The sequence below is a fragment of the Aythya ferina genome, assembly GCF_964211825.1.
Source record: "Aythya ferina genome assembly, chromosome: 2".
Classification (NCBI taxonomy): domain Eukaryota; kingdom Metazoa; phylum Chordata; class Aves; order Anseriformes; family Anatidae; genus Aythya; species Aythya ferina.
Window position 1 is genome coordinate 27,503,091 of NC_140297.1, and position 22,325 is coordinate 27,525,415.

The 22,325-nt window shown below is 37.6% G+C and overlaps 1 protein-coding gene across 6 annotated transcripts in view; it reads right to left on the reverse strand.

The window, feature by feature from the left end:
• The window catches only part of ICA1 (islet cell autoantigen 1), a gene marked incomplete at its 3' end in the record, with an annotated part of 72,801 nt that overhangs the window by 46,165 nt on the left and 4,311 nt on the right, over window positions 1-22,325 (reverse strand). For 3 of the 6 annotated variants that reach the window (XM_084511171.1, XM_084511169.1, XM_084511172.1), the window contains exons 2-7: window positions 15,169-15,215; window positions 13,604-13,641; window positions 9,344-9,515; window positions 7,348-7,420; window positions 5,572-5,695; window positions 3,128-3,326 (exon numbers count right to left, since the gene is read on the reverse strand). In XM_084511171.1, coding sequence (XP_084367297.1) covers window positions 3,128-3,326; window positions 5,572-5,695; window positions 7,348-7,420; window positions 9,344-9,515; window positions 13,604-13,620 — 585 coding nt within the window. In that variant the 5' untranslated portion in view covers window positions 13,621-13,641; window positions 15,169-15,215. Of the gene's footprint in view, window positions 1-3,121; window positions 3,327-5,571; window positions 5,696-6,572; window positions 6,835-7,347; window positions 7,421-9,343; window positions 9,516-13,603; window positions 13,642-15,168; window positions 15,216-16,333; window positions 16,369-22,325 lie in introns of those variants that run through there. The other 3 variants (XM_084511170.1, XM_084511174.1, XM_084511173.1) reach the window with 3 other exon arrangements.

A 22,325-nucleotide genomic window follows, 5' to 3' on the forward strand; every position in this document is an offset into this window, starting at 1 on the left:
AACCACACTTCATACTCCAAACTGGGGATGACAAGTGACTATAACTAGTACTACACTTGAGCATCCATAATATCCGTTTACAGGAAAACCAAAAAGAACAACAAATGTCCCCCAAATGGGAGGTACATAGCATTTAGAGAACTCTGTGGGGAAGTAAATACTTTACCTGTTTCCTTGGTTTGACTCAAGCAGCTACAATCACAAGGATCTTAAAATAATAGTGTAAAAGGGTTGTTCTGCAGGTTATTGCTGAAAAATCAACACTGGAACACTTTGAAAGTTGTAATATTGTTGGAACTAGCATCTTTACACAGATGCCTTGGGAACAGCAGTAGAAAATTCTTTCAAGTACCCCACTGTCTGGAAAGAGAGCTACAAAAATGTCAATGTTTTAACTCAGATTTTATCAGCTCTGAAAATACTGACTCAACTATTGATCTTTTAGCCTGAGCTGCTCTGAGGGAAGGTATGAAAAACCCATCTGGATTGATTTAGCTTTGGTCTCTTAAAACAAGTACCATATCTGTATACATAGTGATATATTTAGGATTACATTATAAAAAGCTACTAACTTGAAAAACAGTCCTATAACCAAGTGATATAAATACTGCTGATGCACAAGGTAAATTAAAAATCTCTAAACTAGCAATGCTTACTTGAAATAAAAAAAATGTTTAGTGAAGTAATACTTAGGATTTTTACAACTAGAAGTCTGAAGAAAACTTTTTTTCAAGCGCTCTGTCAGGTCCAGCTTCATTTACTACTTGCTGGTATATCACTACATAAGCAGCTCCAGATCAAACACTTCTCCCTGGTGATGGTATATTTTAGAATTTAAACCCCTACATATGTAGTTATAACATCTCTCTCAACACAAAGCAACACAAAGCTAGCATGACTTAAATTGTTGTTAGAGATCCAAAATAAGCCTTAAAAGCCCAGCATTACACTGCCACACTATGGTACAATTAAGATCTGCAAGCAAAAATATAACAAAAAGACAAAAGAACTCCTATGACTATTTAGAATTGCAGTATTCACCATTAGTTATGTTTGTCTACTACTTTCATAAAGCAATAGAAACATACTATTGTGCCTTGTTCAGCAACAGCCATCTAGGTATGTTATGCTTTAGTATTTTATTTTTGTAAAGTTTTTCCAAAATGAGTAAAATAAAGTTTACTTTTTACAGGTGTTAAAATACATAGGAAAGTTGATACCAAAAACATTTTTTTACTTTGTTGGCTACAAAATAGAGGTTTTTTGCTCTCTGCAATACAACATGATCTGAAAGGTTTTGTGTTGACAGCCAGAGAAAAGAAAGGTTCAAAGACCTTCTCCAAGATATTTTTGAGCTATTCAAGGAAATGCTACATAAGTTTTCAGAATCTACATCTAACACATTGATCATTTCTTTATGTCAGAACATAACTCATTTTAGACCAAGAAATATTTCAAATATACTTAACATGGTAAAAATGGGGAAATTCTAAATGCTACTAAGTTTTATGAGAGCTTAAAAAGTCGTATTTTTGCTGACCTTGAAGCACAGCAACACAAGAGGGCTGAAATTTCACATGTAACTTTTTAACTACAGCAGCTCACATGTCAAGGCATACATTATTTTAATTACTTTGCCATTTATATAATTTATACCTTCCATAGCATTTATTTTGCAAGAAAGCTATAAATCAGTTTTGTATGACCATTACCAGCACTGCTTTATTCATTCTAACATTCCATTTTTTAAGTGTTTTTCTAATAAATCAAACATTTTACATAAGCAATCGGCTGAGGCCAAGACCATACCAATTATTTTACCTGCAAGAACTTGCCATTATAAACATTTCCCACAAGGCATAATAAAATACATGTCTGGTGCCACAAGACTTACAGGAATATCCTGTACTGAAGGATATTAAATAAAGATTAGATGACTAGTTGGAGTTTCACCTGTTCCACTCCTTTCTTAATTGCTATTGTCACCACTTCAGTTTACAAAAATGGCACAGTCTGTATGCATACAGGTTCCTTCCCGTTAGGACGGCTTAGTCAAGCTTTTCAAATCCCAAATTAAGCATCTTTCATCTCCAAACACTTTCACTTACAGGAAGACATTAATGAACAGGGATTCTCTTTTCTATGTTACCTGCCTCTAGCACATACATATGCATGTACTTTAATGCAATTTCTATTATTAGGCCTCTGTTTTCAATTATCGCAGTTTTCGTAATTTATTTTTTACTGCATTTACTCAGAGCACAAGCCACCAACTTACAGCTAGAATATTAACTCCTCATAATACTCAACACTTATAAACAGCAAACTGTGAACATTATAGTCTAAAAAAACACAGCTTTTAAGTTTCATTAACAAATGCAAAGGTCTGAGCATTCCTGAACAGAATCAGCCCAAATAAATTCCATCCTCACATCTGATAGAAAATCTGCAGACTATCTTCTGTAACTTGTGATTTTTGGAAGCCCTTTGGCAGGGGAGGAGTTATAGCAAACTTGAGAGACACTGAGGGAAGACAATTTATGGAGAGTGCATTCTTAATTATTTCAGTGTTTAGTGGTTGCCCATGAGTTATGCTGAATTGCATGAGGAACTTAAATTCCAACTTTGCGACTCCTCCCCAAAATCCTACAACAGTCAATTTTGAAATACTGGCCTTTGACTGCACCCAAAGATTTATCAGCTGATGCCATGGCATTTCTGCTATTCTGTCCATTTTAGTTACAAAAGTCAATTTTCCATTTTCCGGCTGAAAGAAGACGTATCTTCTTCCATTAGTCACCCAGGCATCACAGCTAAGTATTTAAAATTAGATAACATTCTTTAAACCATATATTTTATTTAAATTATGAAGATTTAGCTTGAAATTGAATCGGCTACTGAAAAATGCTATTTCTTACTATCATATCTTCCCTTACAGCCCACTCTTCTGTGAAGGATACTGTATTCCATATCAGAATAATTGGAGTTCTGTCACACAGAAAAGATTGGTTATGATTAATGGCATCCTTAGCGCTGCTGAGTTATGTCTTCCTCAGAAGAATCAAAATCACGCTCCATTGTCATTCATCAGGCATCCCCTTCTAGGAAACTACAGGAAACGTCATACCTTCCTGAACTTTTCCATCTGCTTATAAAGATCTGGATCCAGCTCCTGAGACACATCTTTCATCCAAAGTAGAGCTCCTCTGTATTCAGTCCGATACTGTTCCATTCGGTTCACTGTCAGCCATGTGTCTGAGATGGCCCTATATCTGAAAGTCTCCACTTCTTGATATAATCTACTCAAAGGAGTACGCAGTGCTAATCTGGGGAAAGGCAGGAAGGAATGAAGAAAAGAATACATTAAAGCTGTTCCACAAAAGCACACATATTAATACAACTCCTGATACTTTGCTAGCAATCAAAAGACACACAGTTAAAAGAATTCACGTAATTGCTACTCTGCCTTCAGACAGTTCTACAGGTTAGTTGCGGGTATGCATTAATGGGGTAATTTTACAAATATATTGCGCTTGCAACACTCCTGTTCAAAGAGTTACCTTTTACAGTTCCTTTCTCTTACACATGAATGGAAAAGGAACTTTTACTAATGCGTATATTTTATTTAGCCAAACTGCTTGTATTTATGCTATTAAAATTCCTCTTTGTCGGTTGCATTTAACAAATGTAAGAATATACCTGAGATAATTTGTTACTGGATACATACCATTGATGCAGCAGAATTGTCATGTTAAGCCTCAAAAAAAAAGTACTTCTATTAGCATTTAGTCTTCAAATGTACGCATAAATAAAGAAGTCATCTGTCAAGTGGATAATTATGTTTTTTTTTTCTTCTTTTTAAAGAATCTGAACAATTCCTTTGAAGGACATTTATCTTTGGGAAAGTTTTAGGCATTTTCTTACATGTTTGTTCCAGACACCACATTTTGGAGAGGCAGTAGGGGACACTGTTGTCTTCCCTATGCCATCACTTCAGCTCCTAACGGGATCTCAGAACTAGACAGAATTACTCCAACTTTTGCTGTTTCCTCCTGCTGCTTCTGCTTTCCTGTTTGTTGCCAGAAGCCACCTCACTGGAATGGGTTCAATCAGCTCCACATCAGTGTACAGCTAGTTTAATTTGCCACTTAGGGACTTCCTAGGCATGAGAGAATTCTTAATTTCAGCTCCAATAGCCAGCAAATTTCATCTACATGCTCTCCAGCTTGCTATTGGCATACAACATAAATAAGAGCAGTCCTGACTCCAAGATGAGCTTGGGGATGGCTCAAGAAGAGGAGGAAGACAAACAACTGGTTCTATTTTTATGGTTGGTTCTTTATAAAGATGCCTTAAAAATGCATCAAGTAAGACAGATGACAAAATGCAAACTTCTTATTGAGGCTTTTGTAGGTGCAGTGCACATTTCTTCACATTCTACAAGCAGACAAACAGCCATTTAAAGGAAAAATTCAGCTTATGTAGACAAGTCATACAGTGGGATTTCTAAATAATAATAATAATATGTTTTTTAAAGAAGCAAATCATTAGGGTTTTTAATGGTGCTTTACATGTATTTTGAAGATCCCACTCATAGCTTTTACTGGATGTGCTAATAACCAAAATCTAGCCCAAGATAAACATGAAATTCTCAGTGCTTGGTATGTGATGTTTTATTCTGAGCCAAACAGCTGCGCTGTTAAGCTAATTATTGTGAAACTTTCCAAATTTAAGAACCCCCCCAAAATCCTGTAAAAGCATAGAATTTAATTTGTAATTTGTCATAGAATTGACTTTTACTTTCTGAATGATGGAGAAATTCAAGATTCCATAGTACCAATATGGAGCCAACCAAGAAAAATTCACAAAACCGAAAGAAACCCTTATATAGTAAAATCCATAACATCATCAAGTACTGCTACTTCTAAACTCTTTGAATGAACACAGAGTCAGAGTGTCAAAGAGCTCTAGGTAAAAGCAAGAATTTATGTGGATATGAGTTCTTCTGTATTCCTTACCTTTTACCAATTTGCTCCTACTCAATCTGCATGAAGTCAGTTGCAACCTAGGATCTTCTCCTGGAGGCTTTTGTATAAGGTTAAAGCAGGAAATGGCAGACTCCTTTCTTCTCTGTCTACTTAATGCAGGAGTCCAAAAAAAGACACTTCCTACTCTCCCAGGACCAATACACTTTTACAAGAGGCCTGCTATAGCAGCATTTCTTTTCAGAGTGTGAAATGCCATCAAGCAGGAGAGAGACCTGATATCAGCTCCTTTACTGTCCTACTGTTAGAAAGGCCATGCAGATGGCACCTGTACAGCTTCAGAAACGCTGATCAGAACAGGCATAGGTGGGGAAATCTGCAGATCAAAAGACACAGCAGATTCATGGACAAAAACCAGGATCAGGCAAAATTACTCACAGCAAGACAGTAATATTGCCAATATTGTAGCAGGTTTGGTAGATAACAACTTTTGTATCAATTGGTTCCTCATATCTCAAATGAACTGTGGCAATGAATCAACTACCATTATTCCCATGTAATCAGATGGTAACATTGATACACATACCTTTGCTGAGAAGAAAAGCAGAGGGCCTTTCCTGTGGCTTGCATCATTTTTCCTGCTCTCGTTTTATCCTGAGAACCCTGTGATCGAAGAAATTTTCCCAGTTCATTTTCTTCCTGAGACAGAACTAATGAAAAATAAATGAGTGGTCAAATGTAATTTAATAGGTTTCTGACAGTTTTAAAGCTGGCCTAATATCAAATACTTTAAATCACTCCAAATCCAAGCAGTGCAGAAAAAATAATTCAACTGAATTCCTGCATTTATATATATATTTATATCTTCAATCAGAAATTATGATTCGCTTAAGACATTTGTTGACAGGTTTGCTGTACTTAACAAGAATCACAAAATTCTGTCAGTGCTTAAAGTCGGTAGGAGAAACATGCTACTTTGCTCTTGAACAAAAAAAAAAGTAGCTTGGTTAGACTACATAAAGGGCCCACTTAAGGCTTGATTACAGTATCTTTTTGTCTTGTGTTTTGTTTTGTCTTTCATTATCCTTTTTTAGCACATGGACTACCTCAGTTGATTTTAGTTAGCATACTTTTGCTGAAGCTGACTCTTAGCTATACTACCCAAAACTTTTTCAGTTGCTTTTTCTCTTGGTCTCCATTTTTCATGTTCCATTACAATATTGATTTTTTTTTTTATATGAAAAATACTATTTACGAATTCATTTTTTAAACTAGGATGCAGAAAAATAAAAGTGTTTATACATTTATATGTTGGCTACTTCCAGATTGGAACAATAAGTCTTCACAATCTCATGTCCTTACAAAAGCATTTCATTGTGGCCTTGTCTATTTGTCTTTTTAAGTGGCTGTCTCCTATGGTGCCTATTTTTTCCCAGGCTTAATGAGGAGAATAGTGTAGTATACTGAAAAAAAAGAAGATCTTTTAAGTCCTCTTTTCATTTTAAAATGCTGACAGTTAAATCTATTGCAGTCTAATAGCACATTTTGCCAGAGTATGCACACACATCTTTGCATAAGAGATTTTACCTGCTGTTGTGTAACACTTCTTGAACTCATATTTCTATTCTGTATTACAATTTTACCTCAGTATCCTTAAACATCAGCTCAGAACCTCTTTGGACAGGCAAAAGAAAAGGGAAAGAATGGAGAAAATACGCATAAAATTCAACAAAAAGAAAGTAAATTAAAAGATACATTCATAGCTGATTCTCTTTTCCAGGACAGAAGTCACAGCATCAGAGAATCAAAAATATTGATTAGAGGGAACAATTTCTTTAGGTCATTTAATACAACCTGCTGTTTGAAACTTCCCAAGTGAGGTTCCTCTCTCTCATTAACGACTGCCACTAATTAACATCCACCTGTTGCAGCCAAGTCAGCATAATCAATTTCATCATAATCGCACAGGTTACTTAATTATAAAACTAGTAATAAGACTAGTAATCTTTTCATTGTTAATCCCAATTAAAAAACACAGGAGTTCAGAAGAGAGCTAGAATTTCAAAAGTTCTGAATTTAGATGGGCATAGCAACTAATGGAAAAAAAAAAATCCCAAAAAATCAAGCTTTCTCCCATAATTGCCACTTTTCACTGTATAACATCAAATAAAAAGCTTAACATAAACTAGGAGATCTTTAAGCAGTTAAACAAGTCTACATTTAATTGTCTGCAGGGAATGTTACCTTTAATTTTAACTAGAAAGAAACTAGTAGTTCTCCAACTTCATTTTTACTTTTTTACATTTTAGATGATTTCATATTGCAGAGTTCCTTATCAACTACTGTATTTGTTCATACTTACAACAAATCCTTTTCTGATAAAGTCCTATTGCTTTCAGCAACTCCATACATGTTCTCTGAATAGAATGGAAGAGCTGAAATTGAAACAGAATACAAAAAAATAAGTGTATGTAAGAAACAGTAAAGACTAAGACACAAGAAAGAGCTTGTCTTTATTTTTGTAGAAATTATTAGGGATCACCATTTCCTTCTTGAACACCAAGTAATCTTTCAAGCTTGAAAGTGTTTTTTTCCTTATTAATTGTGCTTTTCTTTCAATCAAGTTGTCCACTGAAACTACAGACAGACAACCCAAACATAAAGATAAACAAAGACAAAATAATTTTGGAAACAGATCTATTCCAAACAGCTCATAGTTAACCAAAATACTCTTTTTTTTTTTTTTTTTTAATTATCTTTTGATACATACGAAGATGCATAAATCTTTGATTCTGAACAGCCCTCAATGGAACAAAAGGCTGTCAGTAGTTTCAATGACGTGTGATCAGCAGCAATATGTATACTGAATTTTTAATACCACAAAATCTAGTGCAAGAAACTTGTATGGGTATGCAAACAGGAAGGTTTTTGATTTTAAAATGGACTTTTTACTGTCACAGCTCTGGTACTCTAACCAAATTGACAGAGTAGCAGTTTCCAAAGAAAGTAGAGGAAAAAAAGTCACTTTTGACTAAGTTTGGAGAATTAAGAGGAAAACAGAAATTACTACTTTCTTTCTGCTCACATAAAACCTCTAGACTGTAATTTAAACCTCAACTCCACTATATCAAGTACCATGAAAATATTAGTAAAATGGACTGCTAGTAACTGTCATCCTTTTGCATCTGCTTAACCTCCTGTATGTTTACTAGGATCTTGTCTTTTCAAGAGAGAGCATGACTTGCAGTTTTGAAACTGTTCAAGTGAAAACATGTTTTCATTTTCTACCTGGTAAACACAAATTGCCCTATTTTTAATCCCACATGAAGTAACAAAGCATCCTTCCTGATTAATCTGCCACACAACAAGCACAATAGGAAATCAGGTATGTATTTATAAAATACTATTTCAGTTTCTTCAGCTTGTTTAATACCAATACTTTTGACTTAAAATCTATCATGAAGGCCACACACACAGTTAGAATCTAAGTTTTATAAGTTGTCTTTACAATAGGTAGACTACAAAGATTTGATTGTTGTAAAAGCGCCTCTTGTATTTCAGCTAAAATCTGTATGAAACTGAGATTCCTAAGTCAACAATTTTCTAAGAAAAATAGTGACAAAATATTCACCCTTATGTAACAAAATGATAGAAGTAAAATTTAGCTAGATGCTAACTTTGGAAGTCCATTCTCTGTCTTTTGATCTGTGTCAAAGACGTTTAAGCTCTTCAGTTTGTAGAACCTTAATTCTTTTCCAGTGGGGCTGAGGGTACTGACAGTAGGACTGTAGATATCACCCAGTAGGATTTCTTCTCTCAGTCACACTTCACAGACTTTCAGAAGCTGTCTTTGGTCACGTCAAAAACATGAATCTGCACAAAAGCCTCAGAGAGCAGACTGCAATGTGCATCTATTCCTTCTTTGCATACTCCATATTTTTATGGTCTATGCTACGATATGACATTTCATAGTTATAAAAAAGAACATCATTTATGTATACTACAGTCTAGTATTTAAAAAAAATGATTTAAACTGATACATGGAAAGGATATGGATAGCTAATACAAAGGGTGACGTCCTGCTCCCCCTGACACCAAAAAAGAAAAAAAGCTGCCTGAAAACAGGTACGAGAAATGTTAAGTTCTGAATAAAGTTTTGTGTTACAAAACTTCCACTAGACTCCCTGCATCTGCATAAGTATATTTGTCCAAAATTAGAAAGGATATTACACAAAAGCAATGATAATATTTATATATGTTATTATCTGGTATCTATACGTACACATCTTAGCAACTTTATGGAAATGAAAACATTTTAAGAGTTATCAGAGAACACACGTTACGTAGACATTACAAACCTCTAGCTTTGCATCCAGATCTGCATCTGAAGCCACAACATGTTCATCTTCTTTTTTTCCTGTGACTTTTATAAGGGTTTGTTTTGTTTTCCAGTACTTCTGTTGCATTTTATTGACCACAGATTTTTCCTGGCTTTGAGCATATTGATCATAAAATTCCCTTGGATAATTACTAAAATATTAAGGAAGAAAATTACAAAGTGTCAATAGGATACATAAAAATAAGACTAACAAGCTAGATTAATACACCCCTATTGGGAATACTGCATTTACATGCAGACACATGTATTCTAGTATGTATTTCCTCATTATGCATTAGTAACAAACCATTAAAATAGTAATATATTTCCACTAACATTTCCCATCCTCCTTCGGAGAATAATACATTGCATATAATATGAATGTATTTAGTGTGTAGTACTTCCAAATCATCAACTGCAAAGAATTCTTTCCAATGCATTATGGAATGATTTACAGTTCCTGGAATTAAAACTTTATTTTTATATAGCTACTAGGAAAGTTTAAAGAGCGCTAGTAGAATTGCTTAAGCAGACAGCAATTTTCATGCAATTTTAGTACTGTCAGGATTTCACAAAGTACATTTTATGAATGAAATTAGACTACTCACTGACTTTTTTTTAATTGAATAAAAAAAGAGAATACTTATCTCTTTTGAGCACACTATGTACAAGATAGCCCATTTCTTTCACTGTGCAATCACTAAGTGATAAATGTAGGTGCAAAACAGAGATTTGTCAAGTACAATCTGCCATTAGTGAAGCCACGCTGGCTGTCACCCATTACCTCCCTATTTTCCATGTGCCTTCGCAAAGTTTCCAGGAGGATCTGCTCCATGATCTTGCTTGGCAGAGTTGGGATTTACTGGCCTGTAGTTCCCTGGGTCTTCCTTTATTCTCCTTTTTAAAAATGGGGGTTATGTTTGCCCTCTTCTAGTCAGTGGGAACTTCAACAGATGGCCACAAATTCTCAAATATGATGGAAAGTGGCTTAGCAACTACATCTGCCATTTAGCTCAGGAGACGTGGATGTTATCTCGTCAGGTCCCACGGACTTGTGCACCTTTAGGATTCCTTACCTAGTCTTGAACCTTATCTTCTCCTAAAGTGGTCGGTTCTTTCTTCCAGTCCCTGCCTTTGCCTTCTGTAGCCCAGGCTAAGTGTCTGGAGCTCTTGCTGGTGAAGACTGAGCCTTCTCCATATCCTGGGTAACTAGGTCTCCCGTTTCCTTCTGGAGAGGGCCTATAATTTCCCTAGTTTTCCTTTTATCACTGTTGTACCTACAGAAACCTTTCTTGTTGCCTTTGATGTCCCTGGCCAAATTTAATTGTAATAGAAGTTTGGCTTTCCTAACCTGATCCCTGGCTGCTTGGATGATTTCTCTGTACTCCTCCCAGGTTATCTGTTTTTTCTTCCACCCTCCATTCCTGTATGCTTCCCTTTTTGGTTTGAGTTTGGCCAGGAGCTCCCTGTTCATCCCTGCAGGCCTCCCTCCTGGCATTTTTGCCTGACCCTTTGTTGGGATGCATCACTTCTGAGCTTGGAAGAGATGATCCTTGAACACTAACCAGCTTTCTTGGGCCTGTCTTCCTGCTAGGGCTTTGTTCCACAGTATTCTACCAAGCAGATCCCTGCAGAGGCCAAAGTCTGCTCTCCCAAAGTCCAGGGTAGCAAGCTTGTCATGCTGCCTCCTCACTGCCCTCGGGATCCTAAACTGCACCACTTCACGGTCACTGCAGCCAAGACTACCCTTGAGATTCACACTCCCCATGAAGGAGCTCCATGTGCTCCAGCTGCACATTGACATAGAGGGTGACGATCCCTCCTCATCTTCCCTTCACCACCTTGGCAAGCCTATGACCAAAGATGCTCTTCCTCTTCTCCAACAGGTAGAGCCCATCAGCCCCCAGCAGATCAAAGCTCTCAAAGCCAGTCCCACGGTCCAGGTTGCCAAACCCCCATCTGTGGCACCAGTCCTGTAAATTCATTGATTTGACACTTTCCACTTGCCTTTTCAGTCCCCTTCCCGTTGACCAGGAGGACTCATGAAAAAACTACCTGTGCTCACGAGTCCTTTACTGCTGTTCCCAGGGCTCTGTAATCCCTCTATACCCCTCAGACTGCTCCTGGTTGCATCACTGGTGCCCAGTACGAGGCTTGGCAGTCTCCAGGTGACATCCTTGATACAAGCCCCTGGTAAGCAGCTGACTTCCTTCAAGAGTGGATCAGGCTGGCAAAAGGATGCGTCTCTACCTCTCAGAAGAGAGCCCCTTACCTGTCACCTGTCACTTTTTCTCAGTTGCACAAGTTGTTATGCTGGGAGCAGATCAGGCTGCCTAACTCAGCTCACTCCACCTCACCCCCTGCAACAGGTCTTTCCTTTTTGGCCAGTACATTCCACAATATTTAAACCATATGAATAGAAATTACAGTTTCACAATGAAATCTTGATCTCTTTCAGTAATAGTTGTTCCACTATTAATTTCCCTTATGTGTATAAATTAAGATATTCAAAATCACTGTAGCTTTTTTTGGAAATACATGGTTGCTTAAATTTATATTAAATAGTCCAAGAAAATTAAAGTGGTTGAATTTATTTTTCAAGTAAAGATTCTCTTTATCTGTTTTACATTACTGAGATACTGCTCACTAGCTCAATTCACACAACACATGGGTAACTCACTGATACTACCCCAAAGAGTCCTCAGACTCAACATACACATCAAGTCATGCAGAGAGACATACAGATATATACACTTGCTGTGAAATATTTCGGATGTTCTGAAAGCCATTGGCACACATATTCACCAAGAGAGGCAGCTCTCCCCTGTGCAGTTACTAATGACACAATTCATCCTGAAAAGAAAATCTGCTTGACAGGGATTTGTTATTTGCTTTGGTTATTTCTAATCAGTGAGTTAGGAGACAGTGACTTAAATCTCCAAAGAGATGGTAAGAAATTGCAGTGGAAATGAGCAAAGACAAAAGTCAAAATGCACATATATACAGCACTTCCTGGCTTCTTCCCCAAACTTTAAAAGAAAAGGTATTCACCCATTTAATTTTACCAAAGCATCAGTCCAAAGTCCTTAGTTTATGAATTTCATTAAGCTTAGAATAAGACACTTTTTTGGTGCCAAGGCACAAAATAACACTTGGAAAACATATCACATTTCACATGCAGCTTTGCACAAACAAGGTATTACACAACCCCTGACAACTCCAGCCTATTAAGTTAAGCGAAGCCTGTATTGACCTGACTTGCTGTACCTCTAATAAATTAGGAGAACATTTAGATATCTCCCAAATCCCCCTGCATTATGAGAAAGCAGAATATGAGAGCTTAACTAATAAAACTAGCATTACTTTTAAAAGAAAATAAATAAATAAAATCAAACTGATCACGTGGCAGTATTAAGACCCTAGCTATCTGGCTAGTTGTGTGCTTTAACTTGTGCTACAGCTGTGCAAATAACTGATATCTCAGTTCAGTGATCAAACGAAGAAAACACCGTAATTCATTTGCTGTCAACCAGCCTTAATAGCTACCTTGCTTGAGGTCACCAGAAATTCTAGGGACTGGGTGGAAAAAATAAAAATGAGTCATTAATGTGAGGTCACAAAAAAGTCCTGGGATTAATAGAGATTTCTGAATTAGACACAGATAAACAAACCGGGAGAATGTGAAGAATACAATCTTTTACCACTACAGACAAACTCAACTTTCAATTTCATTTGGAGAAATTTCTGGCTCCTGTTTATGTCTAATGTGCTTATAAATAATTATCTTAATGAAATATTTGGTGGACAATTTTTCTGGAGGTTTAAAGGTCCTTGTCAATACCTTTAAAAATGGATTTTGTCAAGCAGTCATAGATATATTTAAATTTTACTAAAAAAAAAAACAACACAAAAATATAACTAGAAGAAGGATCTACTTTATTCTAACGCTGATGATCACAGATAAATCCATTGAAATGAGACACTCATACAATTTTTGCCATTATGCAGAAAATTGATAACATATGCTACTTTTCCATCTCATCAATTCACTTGTTTTTCCATTCTTTGATAAGTTGGCAGTTTTCCACTTTCTATTTTTATTCTTTTTAAACAGAACATCTACCAGTGACTTCATATAAATACTAGATGCCAGAACATAATGCATGATTATGCAGTCACAAATCAACACGCCAAACACCATTAACTCTTTAGAATAATAAAAAATGACCAAGGTACTTACTACTTATGACCTTCCATGTTTCTTATTTTCTTCAGACACTTAAATAAAATAAGAAATTATCAGTTAATATAAACTTCTCTAAAATATAATTCTCAATTTAGACAACAGAAAAACTCCTGCCTTTTCACATATAAAAATTACCATACTTTATCATCTTGTATATGTTACAAAAGAAATTTTTTCCGTCTGTAGACCAAATGCTTTTCTCATATAACACACAATTCTCACTTAAATCCATGACAAACACATTTAAGTGGTGTTGCTGATTTTTTGTATTTTAGCAAGTTTTCCTGTTGTAAATTCAGTGATTTTTGACAAGGCAAGCCCAAAGCATACATGTTAGGAATAATCTAGGAATAATCCCCAGTCAAGTGTGTTTTTCTTTTTCTTTTTGTTTTTTAAACCAGAATTTTAACCACAACCTATTTCAGCTACTCTTTTCACCAATGTCTCATTGATCCACTTTTCAAAAGCATTAGCTACTTTATGTCTTGAGCAATGGATGCAAAATTTAACCACCAGTTGTTTTTTTCTCAGAGGGACATCGCAGTTCCTGTGAATAGAATATGATTTGCATGTGTTTGGACTTTAAATTTCAAAAGTTAATATCTCCAGTTTTGATACACAATGAGCTGACCAGATGGTGCACACATCACCAGTAATTGAGCACACTCCTTCCAGGCCAAATTTACTAGTCAAGCCAGACACTCATTGCAAAAAACCAAGCACCTGGCTTCTCCTCTGCTGCTTTCAGAAAGGACTCTCTGGCACTAATCTTGGAGAGAAAAAAGGGGCTGCAGTGGGGAGCCATGGCTCTGGCAACACGTCTAACAAGGTGCTGCCTAAAGACAGTATGGCAAACACTGGATGGTAATGGGACTGGAACAGATTGCAGGGACTCGGACAAGGCAATGCAAACCTGAGTGCTTCCTGCAACTGTGAAGCACATACACTTCCATTTACAGCCAATTGAAGCCAAATCCCAGGTTTTGGATTCTAGCCTCTCTGCTCTCTGTACCTGTGAAACTTCCTGGCAAAGTTCCATGAGATGCTGGAAGATTTTATCAGAGCAGGACACTTTCCTGAAATGGAATTTTTGTGAAGAGCTCATATGCACTGCAGAAGAGATCATAAGTAAATTCATAACCCTGTCTTCAGCAGCATTTAATTGTAAGGCCAACAGCCAAATAATGAAGAGGAAGAACTGCTTTGGATTGCTGTTTGCATTACAGCACTGTTATGTCAGACAACATGCAGAATGGAGAGCAACAGCCACAGCTTTGCTTTAATTTCTAGAGCCATGAGGCACAGACAACGTTAACTCCAGTTTTCTAATACCTACGTGCTTGACTTCATTGTTTTAATACAGGTTCTGCTTAAGTCAACAGTGGGTGTGTGCGAGAGATAAGAACACAGGATTTGGCTTGTATGCACATCCATGACTCAGTTATTGAGCAGCATGCTTGGCTTGACAGGAAGCAGAGAACAGCCCATCTAGGTGAAATAATGTGTATTATGTAGAACAAAGTGTAGCTCAGCAAGGGGAACAGGTCTTAGGCACTGACCTTAAACACTGTACACGTTCACCTGACTCTCCTGGAAACCAATGTCCCTAAAAAAAGAAGACATAAGGGTCATGGCGACATAGAGTTCTCATCTTACACGCATAGCTCACATTCTTTTTTCCTATAATTGACTCTGGGGTCTTCTTAGTTATACTCCTTTGAGATCTACATAGTGCCCCCCCATGCCCACAGGATACTCTTTGTATGGTGTTTGTTTTTTTTTTTAATTCAGAGCACCTGTGAGGACTGTGTCACAGTTATTAGGATAGTGTTTTCATGGTATGAAAATGAGGGTATGCTCTCCTGGCCCTGCTGTGTGACATGACGGCACATGAGGTGCTTGAGGCCAAAAGGCTACTGAGATAGTGCTGTATGGCTATATAGGGTGGAAGGAAACAGAATTGGAATCTTACCCATATTGTCTACTGGATATGCCTCCTGGCATGCCATCTCCCCCAGAACATGCCAAGAAATAGAGGGTCCCAGAGAACTGTAGGTGGTATAGACAAAAACCACTCTAGGGAGATTACAGCAATTAAACAGCAGGAACAAGAAACAGCCCGGTGCTCAAGCTTAGTCCCTGGATCCCTTTTATTACCCATACGGAATTAGCTTTTGGTCCTAAATGAGAATTCAGGTTGTACAAAGACGGCTCAGTGAGCACTGGCACTGAATAAACAGAACTGTGGTTGCTTGAAAAGAATCAGATACCATAAGCGTTGGCAAAAGCCATATCACCTGCAATTTCCATCATGAAGAGTTCCTGGATCCCATTCATTCCAGATGCTGTTCAAAGAACTTTCATAATGAAACCAGTTATGCCTCTGAAGTCCCAGATGAGTTTCACCTTTCTTACTGACTGAGAATGCTCTGAAAAACCTGAATGCCCACTACTATTATGCCATTTTTTAGCTGTTAATTTAGACCACAGAAGTGCACTCAGTTTGGGTCCCACTGGTTTCAGTGGTACCCTAAATGATTCCATTCACACAGAACTTGTTTCAAGTTAGATACACTTGTGTGATATTTATAGTACTGTATACTAATTTACATTTCATGTTTCAGCATTATAGTTAAGCTCGACTGAAATGGAAACAGTATTTATTAATGTAGACATTAAAATCAGAATCAAGGGTAGAAGGAAATGTAATATAGGAATACTTACTTGAGTTGGATGTAGCAGATGTGCTATTAAAGGACTTCTCATGTTTGTATCTGAGAGCAACCGCAAATATACAAATTTTTAGCTTTTGATTTTAGGATTTTCTTTTAAGAAACACAGTCTTACTGATTATGTTATATCCTAAACTGGTCTTTCAGTTCAGGAGGAGCTCAGGACACCTGTGTGATCTTTGAAATCAGCTTCCTGAAAGAACATGACCTCCCCATTTCAATGCACAGAAAGCTGAGCACCTATGGCAGAAAGCCAGCATTGATGGATTTGTGACTGAACTCAAATGCAAAACAAACACGTAGGGACCGAGGCATGGTCAGGTTACTCAAGAGAATACAAAAGTATTACCAGAGTATGTAGGGATGGAGTTAGGAAAGCCAAAGCTGTGCTCTAGAGCTGAAACTAGGAACAGATACAAAGAGCAACAAGAATGGCTCTATAAAGATAGTGGCACCAAAAGAAAGGCTACAGAAGGCACAGGCCCACTGTGACAGAGAATATGGAAAGGCAGACTTGCATTTTTGCTGTGTTTTTCAGTGGGAGATCTGCCCTTCAGCATTCTAGTTCTCAAAGCCTACTGGTCAGGGTCAGGGGGTATGAAGCATTAACCACACTAGAGAAAGACTCAGTCAGGAGGTATGTAGGCCATTGGGATGTACACAGATTCAAGAAACCAGATAAGATGGATCTGGGGGTGCTGAGGGAGCTGGCTGATGTCATTGTTCAGATGTTCTCCCTGTTCTCTTGGAGGTTATGTTGATCAGAGGAGATGCCTCGAGTGAGACAAACATCACACCTATCTTCAAGAAGCACAGAAAAGAGCATCAGGAAAACCTCAGGCCCATCAACCTCACAGTTCCTAGAAAGATCTTGGAGAAATCCTTCCTGGAAACTATTCCCAGCCACGTGAAAGAAGAGAAGGAGAGAGGGAACAGCCAGCATGGATTTACATGAATTTAAGTCACTCCTAAGCTGACTGCCTTCAGTGAGGTGACTGCCTCTGGTGAGTGAGTGAAGGGAGAGCAGGGGATGTTGTGTGCTGATGTTAGCAATGCCTTTGTCATGGTGTCCCACAGAAACCTTACAGGTTCTTGTGATACCTATGTGATACCTATGTGATTCTGTGACAACTTGTACAATGTAAAATATTAGACTGGTGAGCAACAGTTTGCTGCTACTTTTGGTTTAATGCATAAAACTTTCCTTAAAAACATGCTGTAAACGGACAGTGGAATGACATTGTACCATGACCACTGGTGACACACATACAAAAATAGTACTTTATGTTAGCTTTCAAAGAGTTACCTACAACACATTAAGCTTTTAGTTGTATTATTTTCATTCACATCCAAAACTTTGAAGATTAACATTTTTCATTTCTTCAGATATCACTACACACACAGCATGAATTGTTCCTGCAGTCATTTAAAAAGGACACAATTTTTTTATTTTTAGAATAGTCTCTAACTTCACATGCTACTACTGCCTATTCCAACTCCAGGAACAAAAGAGGGTTAAGATATTGGTTCAGCTGTAACAAAGGAGATTATTGAAAGCATCTGGCACAGCTGAAAGCAGTGAGCTTTTTTTTTTTTTTTTTTTTTTTTTTTTTAAAAGAAAACCCGAAGTCGTAAGTCTAGCCACAAAAAGTGAGAGATGCTAATAAACAGGGACTGGAAACAGGCCAGCGAAGTATCAAGGAATTAAAAGGAAACTTCGTAACCACATAACAAAGAAACCCCACTGTCAGGAAAGGCAGACCCTGAGGCTGCAGAAAGACATGAATGAATGAGCACACAACCTTCAACTACTTTAGGTTTTGAACTCTTATGCTTTCAAAGAATAACGCCCGAATATCCTGGACAGAAGTAACGAGAGTTGCTCTTTGCCAGAGCTGACTACAATAGAAAACACATGACACTGACTGAAGCCCACCAATACCTGACCTGAAAACTGCAGTCAAACTTAAAATTAACCTTTTATCATAGAATTTCGCATATAAAACTAAGCTTAATTTGCCAGAGGTGAGTTGATGTGAAAGGATTATTTTTTTCCTGTTCCGCTTTTCCTCCCAGTGTATTAAGACTAAAAGATGTTTCAAGAAATAATGTTACACTGACATGACTGAAAAAAAAAAACACAACAGCATCCACCACCTCATTGGAAAACATTTCTATCAGAAAGTTTCCATTAGCTTTGTCATAGAGATCACTTGTGCATGTTGCGTCATTCTTTATCATAAGCCTTTATCTTGACTAACAAAAGGTAGGGATAATCTAGATAATATGGAAAAAAAAAAAAAAAGAGACAGCAAACATAGGTGCTGTAGAGCCTGCTATGGAAAACAGCATCATGCTACAGCTGACTGTACACAAACCCATGGTTATAGCTGTGTAGCAGTGGATCTGAAGTTGTCTGGGTATGTCCACACACTGCTAATTCTCCACATGCTTTCTAGTGTTTTGAGACAGATGCTACCTCAGTTTCAGCTTTAAACCTGAGCTGGCCCTATCATAACAAGCCTACCTGGAAGACATGGATCACAGCACTAAGATATCCATTTCCACGTGGAACCAGCTGGGCCCATTAGCTCTGCTGTCCCCCTGAAAATCCCTGTCTGGCCCTCTGAGAAGCAGCTGAGAAGCCTCAGCACCATGTTTGACAAACCTCCCTGTGTGCAGACAGATACCAGACAGGACTACATGCAACCAGCTTGGGTCTGGCACAGTCATTGGCCTGGACCCTGAAGTACAACCAGTGTTTCACGACTCAATTTGGCTTCAGAAGGAGGACAGCTGCACTCATCAGCGCTCCGCCAGAGCTAACAAGACATGCTGGAACCAAGATGGCCCTGCACATGGCCAGCTAGGGCACCTTCGCATCTGTGGCAGTTTATCTGGTTTGTGGGCTACTTATCCACAAATTATTTCCACAAGTAGGCATAATAGCTGGAATGCTACAGGACTTGATAATATTTCTGGCATACTGATTCACCCTGCTTTCATATCAGGAACTTTTAGTAGCCATGATGCTCGAAGGAGGCTTGATAGAGAATATCTTCATTAGCCAATGCACTTCTACTCCACATGACTACAAAAAATCCTCTGATTCTCTGCACCCTCCAAAACCATTTGAATACACCATCAACATCCTCCTGTGCAAACAAGGAAAATGCTAGCTTGGTGTTTTGAATGATTAGAACTCCAGCATTCCCTAGGCTTTCCTTCCAGCTCATCCTCTGTATGACGTTCATACTTCCTTGCTCCTCTTTTTTAGCTTTATTATATTATAGTTTGTTGCAGCATAAGTTGTCTGGTTTCCCAAGAGCTGAACAACATTATCTGTGTATTAATGTCACTCGGATATATTTAATGTTCATTGGAAAAGAAAAATAACAAGTGTCATGTAGCAGAGTGAAATTCTGATCTTAATGCCCTCCTAGGTACTGGAAAAAAATAATAATAAATATATATTTTCCCCTCATTCAAGTATCTGTTCTTGACTGAGCATTACACTAATACAAGTAGCCAGCAGATCCCATAGAAGAAAGCAGGACTTGGCAAACAAGAATCTTTCATCCATGGAAATTATATCTAAAACAAACTGTTGATCCAATCACATCTTAGAACGATGAGGTAAGCCAAAATCCTTGTAAAGCTTTTATAGATGCTGAAGACAAAATGTAGCATCCAAAGATGACCTACCATAGTTACATAGGAAAGTAGTAAATTGAATTCTTCTGAGATGCCTTCAGAAGCAACAAAAGGGAACAGAATGAGAGGCAGAGCAGAATTCAGCAAGCCTGATGGGAAAGTAATGTGTTTATCAAAAGAGACAGACGGATTTGCATTTTCACTGATAGTTAGCGCTATCCTCGCAGTTTACTGTCCTTTCAAAGCAGCTAATGTGGTTGGAAGGTCCTCAAACTCTCTTCACCTTAAAAACGCCACAACTTATAACTATAAAAATGGCAGAATCATGCACTGCAGTTGATTCACTTAAATGTTTTTATTAAAATCAGTAATTCTCCAAGAAACTTAATACAGTAACAGTACATTGGTACTAGGTAACAACAACAAAAAAAGAATTTTAAAGAGCTGTAAAACAGTGATAGTTTCATTTATGTAAAATACTTTGATGGGAGGAAAATCTGTGATGTGCTTAGGTGAGGGAATCAATGCCATCTGTGCCTCTTTAACAGCTCTTGCCTCACAACCTCTCTCCTCTCCTCTACTGCCAGAAAGCTGTGATCAAACTGAATCAAGTAAATGGGTCTCCAAAGCAAGAAGCAGTCTCACTGCAAGGGGAAGATCAAGCAAGGTACAGTTATATCTCCTATGGTCTTTCTACAAACATGCAGACCCAATGAGTCAGGGCTTCAAACCACGTTTCATTTTGCCTTTCACAAGCAAAAGTGAATAGAGCAGTCTATTGATCTGAATTATCCACATTTTCACTCTTCTTGCATTTGACAACCAAAGCCAGGGTCTATATAGGCACTTAGCATCACAGTTATACATAGACTTACAAGTATAATACCTAATCTAACTCCATGAATAGGTGCTGCTGTAATCCAGATAAAACGAATCTAGAGTTTATGTTGATATGACAAATGACAAGATTTAATTTTTCCTCTAAAGCTCATCACTGCTGTTCTAATCCTGCTGAATCATCCATGCTTAGCTTCATATCCATATTTTCATTGTTAGACTACACACTGATGCACTTATTTATTAATTGAAAAAGTTTAAAAAATGTTGTGAAAGTGCTGCATTACCAGTTCCTTCCATCCACCACAACTTTTTGTCTATTCCTTGGTCCCAAGACAGATGTTAAATGTTACCCACAACTTCCCAGGAGTAGAAATATTGCAGTCTTACGAGGGGAGAAGATGCATCAACAAAATGACTCTTTCAACCTATTTCAGGAGCTGACACCTACAAAGACGTTTCATGCAATTTTAACAGAAACATGAAGGTTATACAGCAAGGGGATCTCTTTCGCAGTTTTCATACTCCTGGGTGGGTACTGAGAGGGAAAGAAATTTGTGCTGTTTGGTCCCAGTCATCTAACTGTGGTGCCCAAATTACCATACAAGTCTCTCAACACTAAACCTCTACAAAGGCAGCCAACAGAAGGTTTGCTGGTCTATCAAGGTTTACGAAAGATCCCAGCAAAAACTTCATTTATTCCATTCCATTTATTTGTTTGTCTTGATCTTTTAAAGCATCAAGAAAAGAAACACTAACAACAAAACTAGACATGCAAAGGAAAATGAACCAACAACTGTGAACTGAAAACAACAAAAGTATCAGAGAAATTGGAGTCTGTTTTCCAGTTTGAGCCAATATCACGCTCTCTTTGCCTTCTTTTTCAGGCTGATCAATTGCAGGGAGAACAAGGCACAGCAATACAAGCAGGCATCTTGAATGACTAAGATCGTGTGATTAAAGACTTGCACCATTAGAAACTATGCACAAGGTATGGAGAAATCTGGAGGCTTGGGGTGTTCTTTCTGGCATTTAGTAGCATTAACTAGTGACCTATCTGTGAACAGAACACCCAACAAAATGAGCAGCACTATTGTCATTAAGTATAAAATGATCTGTCTTTCACTCGGTTTTAAACTCGTTGTTAATACTCTCTCCACAAGGCAGATGACCAATAGCTACTGCAGAGAGTACTGTACGAGCTGCTTTATTCCAAAAGCAATTATTATGTTTCTAGTGTGGAATAATTACCGCAGAATACACAATTAACATAGGAAATTGCTTAATTTTCTGATGCAGTCAAAACAGAGGACGATAGCCAGGGTCCCATTTCTTTTATTATCATTTTGAGTCTTTTATTTTTCTATTCCCACTGTGTACAAGTTAATAGAAGGCAGTGGCAGATAAATACAGCAAATTTGCACAATAGAAGTTTACTATACACTTACACCCAGAACTTGAGTATAAATCCATCTGGGCTGCACCAGTTTTCA